At 41.8% G+C, this 10,156-nt stretch overlaps 2 protein-coding genes across 2 annotated transcripts; one reads left to right on the top strand and one right to left on the bottom strand.

The window, feature by feature from the left end:
• Positions 1-49: 49 nt before the first annotated feature.
• Positions 50-4,492, top strand: LOC117268525 (GTPase IMAP family member 7). The gene is made up of 2 exons (XM_033645065.2): positions 50-753; positions 2,845-4,492. The coding sequence occupies exons 1-2, from the start codon at positions 720-722 to the stop codon at positions 3,894-3,896; spliced, it is 1,086 nt and encodes a 361-aa protein (XP_033500956.1). The 5' UTR covers positions 50-719; the 3' UTR covers positions 3,897-4,492.
• On the bottom strand, positions 4,274-9,780 carry kdelr3 (KDEL endoplasmic reticulum protein retention receptor 3). Its single transcript, XM_033645068.2, has 5 exons — positions 9,363-9,780; positions 8,836-8,936; positions 8,380-8,538; positions 6,695-6,947; positions 4,274-6,188 (listed from the first exon to the last, which is right to left on the bottom strand). Exons 1-5 carry the CDS (start codon positions 9,451-9,453, stop codon positions 6,145-6,147), a joined length of 648 nt encoding a protein of 215 aa, XP_033500959.1. The 5' UTR covers positions 9,454-9,780; the 3' UTR covers positions 4,274-6,144.
• Positions 9,781-10,156: the final 376 nt, after the last annotated feature.

Below are 10,156 nucleotides of genomic sequence, written 5' to 3' on the forward strand. Positions count from 1 at the left end.
GATTATACCATGTAGAGCACACATTTGGAGAGTCCTGTGGTTAATGTTTTGGGCTCTGGAGAACAGCATATATTTTGTTTTGTCAGCATTTAATACAATTTGGAGATTTATAAATGCATTGTGCACAACGGACTGAATTTTACTACATTTTTAACTGGGTAACTGGTGATCTGTAACCTATAAAATTGCAATTTGCCTCTGTGTAGCTGATGTTAAGAACACAGCTGTCTCTTTTGTTTGTTTTATTTTAATTATACTGTATTTATATGAAGTGAGTAGTAAATGTTGACCTGAGACTATTTGTGAGATTTCACTGCCCTCCAGTGGCCACAATCAGGAACTACAACAATGAATCATTATAATATCTACTTTAACTCATTAATTGTGTGATTATCCTAAGTAACAACACTAACATCAGTGTTCTTGATCGTTTTATGCGTTATTTATATTAAATAACAGTGGTCTGATGTGGTGGTCTTCACTGCATGCTGACATCATTTCAGGGGTTTACAGCGTGGTGGTGGCGGTGTGGAGCATCTGTGCTCTTCCTCGGACTGCAGCTGCTCTGATGCTCCTGATGCTGATTAAATGACGGTTTAAAAGCCAGAAAGAATCTCAGACGCAGAGGAAATCTACGGAATCCGTCTCCTGTATTTTCGGTTACCTGTATTTTAGGCCCACCGACAGGCCACAGGCTTTGCGGTTGTCTCTCTGGGAGGATGTCGTCATCCGAAAATGCTGAGTCACATAAAGGTATGTCGATAACTGTTATCAAACCAGGTTGGTGATCAGAGCAGGGTATCCAAACAAAAAAAAATCATTTATTATAACTATTTGTATTGAGCCAGAGATTATACATATTTCTTATCTCCATAAATATTTAAGAATCATATAATTAAATTCGTGTAAATTCAGATTTAAAACAGATAGTACATGAGATGTTGGCTTGTGTTTTAAGATTGGAACAGCGTCAAAAATAATCAAAAGAGAAAGGAACTTTTTTAAATAAAATAACTAAATGATTAAATTAAATTTAAATTGACAGAGATAAAATAAATGTGTGTATCAAATAAAAGAGAACATAGTATAAATCTAATTTAAGAATAGGAACACAACTCTGATAAACCAGTCTAGGAACATTAACTTCACATCAATGTGAATTACAGTTCTTTTTCTCAAGTGCAATAACTCATTTAATGTGCAATAATATGCATGAGCCCTTTTTTAAATCCCACTTTAACTGCATATGTTGGCAAAGAGTGTCTGTATCTGCAAATGTGTAGAATGTGAGTGGAATGGAGGCATTTATTTATTTATTTTTATTGCTATTTTATTTCTATTTATCAGTTATTTTTATAAATTAGACCAGTCTTTGAGTGCACCTGAATTTCGTTGTGTTTGTACAATGATAATAAAGAAATGTGAATCTGAATAAGGCAGTCTAGGAACAATAACTTCCCATGCTAATCTTCCCCCTTAATCTCCCTTATCTAACTAATAGAAGTCATTTAAAACATCATATATAGATATTTAAAATCAAACAATCTATCCATGCTTTATAAATCAGCCCAAATATGATCTTAAATTGTATATAATTATTTTTTTATATATACATAAATCTGTTTTAAAGGTCCTGTGTAAAGGCTTTAGTGGCATCTGGCAGTGAGGATGCAGAACTTATACTCTTGTGTGCCAGGCATGTAGGAGAGCTATGATGGCTGATGTGAAAATGCGAAAGGCCCCATCTAGAGCCAGTGTTTAAATTGTAGAAACAACAAGGCTGACTCAGTGGAAGTGGACCGCTTGCCTTTGGCTGATTCCAAATGTCTGGACTTCATCACACTTGCAGACTGGCAGACCTTGCGGGCGCCTTCTTGGGAAATCTGGGAGTGCTAAGGACTGTTCAAGTCTACAATTCATCCAGTCCACAAGGGGCCTAAGGTGCAGACATGTGGGTTATTAAATCAGTGAGGTCTGCTGAAGTCTGCGCCCCAAGTGCACTCTCTGGAAGTCTGCAGAGAGTCCGCTTCGGGCGCATTCTTCAGCAGACCTCACTGATTTAATAACTCACAATTCATTGCCCTACGGACATGAAGTTGTAGTTTTATCAACTGCCAAAAAAAACCCTATGAATGTGTGAAATAGTTATTGATATTTAGGCCTATTAAATGCTACTTGAATTGTGTAGGCCAGAAATAATATTCAGCCACATCCTAATACAGAAATATGTAGAAGTACAGGCTGTAGAGGGACTGAAAATGCATTTTATCATTGAAGCCTATCAGGCGGCGCAGTGAAACAGGCTTCAAACAAATACATAAATTGTCCGAAAAACAGCAAAAAAAAAGGTCTTCTAATGTCAGTAATACCCAATTTATCGAGTTACAGTCCTGTCCTTATTTAGTATCCTGTTATATAGAGATGTATTAATAGCCTATCTTGTTATCTGCAGGAACAGATGAGTTCGGCACTATTCATCAACTTATATGACATATATATGAATATGACAGCAGTGATAGTTGAATGTTTCCACAGCAACAAGTAAAACAGTCTTGAGGACTGACTGTCAGCCGCTTGCAGTCTCTGCCTTCACTGACTTTACGTGATGACAGTAAATGCGTCATACTATGTACAGCTGAAGTCCTCAAGGACTCAGTCCACAAGTCCAGAAGGTATTTGGATTCAGCCCTAGGCATGAGGAGTAAAACATACACCAGTTCTGCCAAAAGATGCCCCAAAATCCTACACTCTGGACCATTGTCAGTTGGGGACCACTGTGCTGGATAATACTAATATTATAAAATGATAATTATATACATGTACTATGCTTGAATCTTGCTACAGTCTGTGAAGCGTCACTCGCTCCATCAGAGGCTGAACCCCTGAGGGTCGTCCTGCTGGGGAGGACAGGAACAGGCAGAAGCTCCTCAGGCAACACCATCCTGGGCAGGTCGGCTTTCTGGGTCACCGTCTCCCCCTGTTCTGTCACCACGCAGAGCACGAGACAGACTGGGACAGTGGATGGGCGCAGTATCTCTGTGATTGACACTCCAGGCTTCTTCCACACACACCTGTCCACTGAGGAGGTCATGGCAGAGGTGGGACGGTGCGTCGCCCTGTCCTCTCCGGGACCCCACGCTTTCTTAGTGACCCTGCAGCTTGGCAGGTTCACCCAGGAGGAGAAGGACGCCTTAGAGTGGATCAAGGCTACATTTGGGCCCGGAGCCACCAAGTTTACCATGGTGTTGTTCACCTGTGGGGACCAGCTGCAGGGCAAGAGCATCAAGGACTTCCTGGGAGAGAGCGAGGAGCTGTCAGAATTCGTCAGCAGCTGCCACGGGGGGTATCACGTCTTTAATAATCATGAACATGACAAGACAGCGTGCTCACAGCAGGTTGCACAGCTTCTGGAGAAGATAAACAAGGCTGTGGAGAACAATGGAGGCGGTTGCTATAGCAACGACATGTTCAAGGAGGCCGAGAGGGTCATCAAGGAAGCGCAAGAGAGGGTTCGGGGACAAAGAGGACTAAGGATGGAGTCTCCGATCAAGGTGGCTACAGGCAAAGAGGAGCAGGGACCAGAGTTAGAGAGGAGGAGGGAGGAGGAGGAGAAGAGGAAGGAGGAAGAAGAGGCCAGGAAAAGAGCGGAGAGACTTTTCTGGTGCGAGCTGTTGACTGCAGTGGGGAAAGGTGCAGCAGAGGGGGCGGGGATCATGGACAAGGACGAAGGGAAAGGGAAGGCTGTGAAGAAGGTGAAGGTGGTAGAGAGGGCGGCTGCTCTGGCGGCGTCGCCACTCTCCATCACTTCAGCTGCGAAAGCGGTGGGAGGAGCTGTGAGGGAAGGAGGCAAGGTGTTATATAAGCACAGAAAAACTTTCCTGAAAACACCTCACTGAACGAGGTCAAATATCCCTCACCGCCATGACGCCTAAGATCAACACAGAGCTGATGATGTGTGAAAGAAAAAGTCACTGAGCTTTGTTTTCATTGTGCATCTAATGCTAACAAGCTTTGTTTACCGTCAACACGATGCACTGCTACTTTAAAAACATCCTGTAAAATAAGACTGAATGTGCGTGTGTGTGCACTCCACAGAAAGGCAAACATCCTGGTGCGTTGCGCTCCATGTGGATTGTTCACAAAAACCACAGCCACACCTTTCAGCTGAGAGAATTCACGTTATAATAAATGTAATGTCATAAAAATGTGTGCAATTCAACTTACTGCAACTAAAACATCTGTGTCATCTTTTACAGAAATTCATCACGCTCTCTGGCCATTTTTCCATTTTTATCCGCAGTACAAGAAGACAGTTTGGTCGCAGTACCAACCCAGAAAGAACAAAAACATTTGTCTGACTAAAACATTGCAGCAGTTATCTGTTCCATCTTTGGCTTCATTTAACACGTGACAACATGTTTAGCCCTTTTTTCTCCCTTAAAGAAATACACTGAAATATAAAAAGACAACAATTAAGAGGAAATATAAAAAGCAACATACCTGGCAAATCATGAAAGGAATTATCATTTGCATATACAGTAAGCTATTCAGGGAGTGTCTTTACATTACAGATCCAAAGAGGAAGACACTTTGTGGAAGCTGTTCAGCTTTAAAGCCCCTTGAGGCAAATTTATGATGTTGGGTTATATAAATAAAACTGACTTGACTGGAAGAGTGCAGTGTACGATTTAAAAATAGAAACTACAATATTTGTCATTGCTGTAAATCATGAGGCAAGACTGAGTTTGTCAAACTTGGATAACGTGTAGGAAGCTTTGACATGAAACTCTGGGCACTTTTCAGCTTTTAAGGGCAACATTGGGATGTTTCAACCTGGATCCTATTTACCTATGTTTTTATGATGAAGTGACAAATGGAGACAACAATTTTTGAAACTCCCAGTATTGAGCAAGACTGCTGCAGCAAGTAGTGGCGAAACAGGATGCAATGTAACATTACTAGGCAATTGCACATCTTTAATTCACAAGTCCTTTTTTGCCACCGACAGGATCAGATTATTATTCCAAGTGTTTGACTGCGTTATGGAAGGGATCCTACAGAGATAGACTTTTTTGTTGAGGAGTAACATCCTTTTTGTTTAACCAGAAACAGCCCCCAAATCCCTATTGCCAAACCAACCAGACTCCATTTAAAAAAACAGTGATTTTATCATCTTAAAACCCACTTCATTCAAAGTTGACAGAAACAAAATCTGACTTAAAAAGCCATCTTGGTTGTTCAATCCACCGTTCAAACAATCACCAGCTCTGGTCTGGTTAAAATAAACCCTTAATTCACCCAGTCAGATGTGAAGTTATGCTGGCTCTCTACTAGCTAAAATCGCTGTGTATTTAAATGGAGTTTGGTTGGTGTGGCGATGCCAATTGCACGCCTGTTTCTGGCTAAACAAAAAGGATCTTACTCTTCAAAAATCTGTCTGTCTCTGTAGGGATCCTTTCCATGATGTTGTCAGACACCTATAAAAACAATCTGAGCCTGTCAGTGGCCAAAATAAGCACTTTAAGTGGACGTAAAGTTAGGGTGCACAAATGCCTCAAGTGGTCATTTGCAGCCTGTTTTGTAGCTGCTGACTGCATCGCTGTCTCTCAATACTGGATCAATTTAAAAAACATTCCCATTAGTCACTTAGACACAAAAACATAGGAAAATAAGTTTCCCTTGAACTCAAGAAAGACTGGATCTAAAACTCCATACAATCTAAATGTTTTACAATTTTGTGGATTCAACATTCTAACGGTCTCCAAAGTCTCAAAGGGAAAGTAAAGACAAATACACAGTTTCCATAGTGTTACTCACTTGCCTGGATTTAAGTTCCACATGCACATCATCAGGGGACACCTTTCCAGTGTCACATTTGCATCTTATGAAGAAAAAAATACTCAAACATACATTGCAAACTTCTTACAACAACAGTGTATGTATGCACGCGTACATATACACACACACAAAGTACCAATCACACAGAAAGTCAATCTCTAGAGGTGCACACAGTTTGGTCTACAGAATGGTGTCAGACCATTAGTCCCTTTGCTAAATACATGTACAGTTGTAGGGCGAGGTCTGTGTTCAGACACTGAGCTGTAGCAGGCACAGGTGGGTGGATGAACGACACAGACGTTGGTTTTAAATGGGCATCGGCAGGCCCATGTTTCCTCTTCCTTTCAGCACTGCGGACAGGCAGAGGACAAAGATGGAGAACAAAGCAGGCATGAGAAGAGAGTCTGCTTTTGAAACCTCCAATTTAAACTTTTCCCACTCCTCTTTTCACCAGGTGAGCTAACAACAAACACTATTCCCAGTCTCTTAACCAGATTTTTGCTTTAACAGCTGCAAAGAAGGATACTCATCATCTTCAAGTGGTGAAGCTGAAATAAAAATTAATAACACAGCACAACACACAGCCTACTTGTCTAATTAATGCATATTTGCTCTGTTTTATGTCAGAAGAAAATGCTATTTTGTGTATCTTGGGCTTTGACAACTTAAATTCTGATGAGCTTTTGTCATTATTTTTGTTATTTCATAAATGAGGTGACTGACTACTCAAGAAAAGTCAAAATAAAAGCTGGAGCTCTGTGGAATAGGACTATCCCCCTGTTTTTAAGACAACAGAGCTGAAATCAGACACAGGTCTCCACAATAAATCATCCCCTTTGCATTAGTCTTTACTCACCCCTTGTGAAGTAAAGGTAGAAGAAATCGCAGTAGAAGATGGTCTGCACGACGCCGGACACCACGGCGATTTGGTCGAAGAAGCCCTCAGTGTGGTAACGCCACACCCAGTTGGCTATGTAGAGGGCTCGGTAGAGGCCGAGGAAGAACAGGTAGTGTGTGGTGATGGACTCTGCCTCGCCGGTCTTGGTGATCATGAAGAGCTGCGGCATTATGGCCACCGCCTCCAGGAAGATGGAGAAGGTCCACAGGATCTGGACGGAATCAGTGAAAGGGAGATACATGACTTCTGCTGACGCTGTATTGTTTGGGAGGTATATACAACACCTAACACCTAACCCAGAACCTGAACTTAAAGGTCCAGTGTGTAGGATTTAGGGGGCTATACTGGCAGAAATGGAATATAATAAAATAAATATGTTTTTTTAGTGTATAATCACCTGAGAATAAGAATCACTGTGCTTTGTTACTTTACAATGAGCCACATAAGGAGCAGGTCCTCATCCTTGGAGTCTGCCATGTTACACCAGCATGTTTCTACAGTAGCCCAGAGTGAACAGACCAAACACTGGTACTAGATATGGGCATTCGCGCTTTCGTGTCGGTTGCCGTAGTTAAGACCCTCCTTTTTTTTTGGTCATTTACTTTTTATTGAGTTTTCATTTAAGGTAATCATACAAATGAAAAGAGACACACCCTAACAAGGAGGGGGAGAAAACAATAAACTAAACAACATAAGAACAAACATCCTGGGGAGGATCTGGAGGATCTGTGTTTTGTATATCTGGCATTGTACTTGAACAGTTGTGTGCACTTTTTTACAAGCAACCAATAACACTCAAATCAGATAGTTATCTGGCTTTGCCCAGCGAAGCTCTTCTAGATCACCAAGGTACATGATTTTGAAATTGAGTTTAACCTTCTTCTTAAAGGCTGCTTCCGGCACACCATGGACAGCTCTCCAAAATGGAGCCACAGAGGGGCAATTCCAGAAAATATGGAAGTGGTTAGCTACTACATTGCCACATGATCTCCAGCAAGCTGTCTGATTGGAATAGCCAGTCTTTTGCGCTGGAGTAGAGAAGAATCGAGACATGTTCTTCCAACTAAATTCTCTCCAGAAGAGAGAACTTGTCATTCAGATTTTTTTTTTTATTCTAAACTGCTTTACTCAATGTTTCACCACTTTAAATCACCAGGTCCATTTGTTTTGCAGAGAAATAGACCTCTGTGGATCAATTGGCTCATGTTAAAAACCTCCTGAGCATCTGGATCTTAAGTCATCAAAGAAAAAAGGCAAGCACGAATTAGCAGGTGCTGGGCTGACGGCCAATCTGCGATGAGCCAAACAGCGTCAGAGAAACACACATTGGTGATGTGAAACTGCTTTAGTCTGCTTTACCAGTTTTATTTACCCGAGCTATTTGTTTTGGAGAGGAAGAGGCCTTTGAGGATAATTCAGCTTAGAGTAGAAACCTCCTGGGCAATGAACACTAATAAAATTCTAAGCAGGAGAAGTTTTCACTGAGATGCCACAAAATCCCCCTGACTCTTACACACTGCTCCTTTAAACTGAACATAAATCCCACAAACTGTGTGTTTAAAAGCCCCGTGTGATCTCATAGTATTCAAACTTTTCTACCAGGACCCAAACTTATTGACGATGCTGTCCAAGTGCTTGTTTACCTCCATTGGGGTGAAAGCATAGTTTTCCAGGAAGGACAGCCCGACAACTGGCACCAACAGGAACTCCACACGGAAGGTGTCATTTTCAGAGTCGTACGTGTTCCTGAAGCGCATGTAGATCAGGTACACAGTGGCATAGGAGAGAGACAGGAACACCACCTGAGAGCACAGTAGAATATTAATTATACATCGGCAATGGAAGTCTGTGTAAACACTGTGTTGCACTGTTAGTGAGACAGACTGAGTACTACTTGTTTTGCAGTTACTACATACAGTGTGTGGGTGAACCTGGATTGAGTTGGTGTGCTTCTACCTGTGTGTTATATATGCAGCACTTGGACACGAATTCTGGATTTCAAACTAGATCAGTGTCCCAGCAGGTCTTTAGTAAAAACAGTGTTTTCATTGGGGTCAGGTTAAGGGTCAAAGTTCAAACTGTGTGTGATCTACACTTACCTTCATGACCGAGTTGTACGCAGAGATGAAGACAGTGAACAAGTCAAGGTACCTGGTGGTGAACACAAGCGCAAACAGCACCTGAGACTTCCCAGAGATGCCTACAGAGAGAGACAGAGAGAGAAAACGAGTTTAACCACTGTCTAATGTGCAATTAAAAGCAGATGACCACACTCAGGTGCAGGCCAGCTCACAGACACAAGAAGTAAATGTCATGATTCATCTAATTGTATGCGTAAACAACAAAAGAAGACAACTATACTGCAGATGTGACTTGTCATAAAGATTGAGGCTGCTGTATTATAGGTGGAGCAGGCAGCTGATTGCTTTGTTAACATTGCCACGTCGCTTCCACTCCAGCAGAACCCCCAGTATGATGCACACACCCTCCATAATGAACTTAACTGACATCAGCAAAAACACTTCTGCTGTATCTCTACTATATATACTGTATAGCTGCATGCATACTGCTACAGTGAGGCTGCATAGCTGTAGGTTAAAGTGCAGTGATGTCAGAGTCAACGTACCAGCACAGGATCTGGACCTCCATATCTTCAGTAACAGGATAAGGATAGCCACCAAATGTGACACGTCACCGGCCAGACGAAAGATATTCATTGTGTTCCGCTTAGTTAGCAAAACCTCTGTAAAACTCCTGACAGGCCTTACACGTCCTCTGGACACTGGTCACAGCCACAAAAAGCTCTGCGACTGCAAACAAATGGCAAGAGGATAAAAAGCTAAAAAGAAGCTAACAGCTACACAGCGAACTCCGAGTCTGTGCGGTAGCTTGTCGGCGCGTTATCGACACACATGTAGTAAAACAATTAAAATGTCCACTGAGTCCACTCATAAACTCCAAAGTGTCCGCAGAGGTCCGGGAGGAAAGTTGTTGAAGAGGCGGTGACGTGGCTGACAGCTCGGACAACGGCAACTAGCGTCAAGCTAGCCTGCGTCAAACAAATATATCCTTTTCCGGTTCACTTATTTCAGAGTAAAAGTCTAATTAGGCAACACTCGGCCTTCTGTTGACAATAAACCACCAATAGCCCACGAAAATATTATGAAAAGTACGCATTTTGTGGTTATATTTATCAATTATTCAACTCTGATAAATATTTGCGGGCAATGTGTTACTTTAAAAGATTACACTCTTTTATTTTGAAAGCAAAATTCTATATTTCCGGTGTAGCCTGACTGTCTCTGGCTAACTTGATGCTAATGGTTTAACTGGCTGTAAGGCTGTTTGTGGGCCATCAAGAAGCAAAGCCCTGATTAAACAGCAGATGGCGACAGACTGCAGGCAATAATGAATTATCAT

This window comes from Epinephelus lanceolatus, chromosome 18 (assembly GCF_041903045.1).
Source record: "Epinephelus lanceolatus isolate andai-2023 chromosome 18, ASM4190304v1, whole genome shotgun sequence".
Taxonomy (NCBI): Eukaryota; Metazoa; Chordata; class Actinopteri; order Perciformes; family Serranidae; genus Epinephelus; species Epinephelus lanceolatus.

Coding starts and splice junctions, on each gene's coding strand:
- LOC117268525 (XM_033645065.2), top strand. CDS start 720: ATGTCGTCATCCGAAAATGCTGAGTCACATAAAG. Junction 754..2,844: donor AAATGCTGAGTCACATAAAG/GTATGTCGATAA, acceptor ATCTTGCTACAG/TCTGTGAAGCGTCACTCGCT.
- kdelr3 (XM_033645068.2), bottom strand. CDS start 9,453: ATGAATATCTTTCGTCTGGCCGGTGACGTGTCACATTTGGTGGCTATC. Junction 8,937..9,362: donor GAGGTCCAGATCCTGTGCTG/GTACGTTGACTC, acceptor CTCTCTCTGTAG/GCATCTCTGGGAAGTCTCAG. Junction 6,189..6,694: donor CTACCTTTACTTCACAAGGG/GTGAGTAAAGAC, acceptor GCCTGTCCGCAG/TGCTGAAAGGAAGAGGAAAC.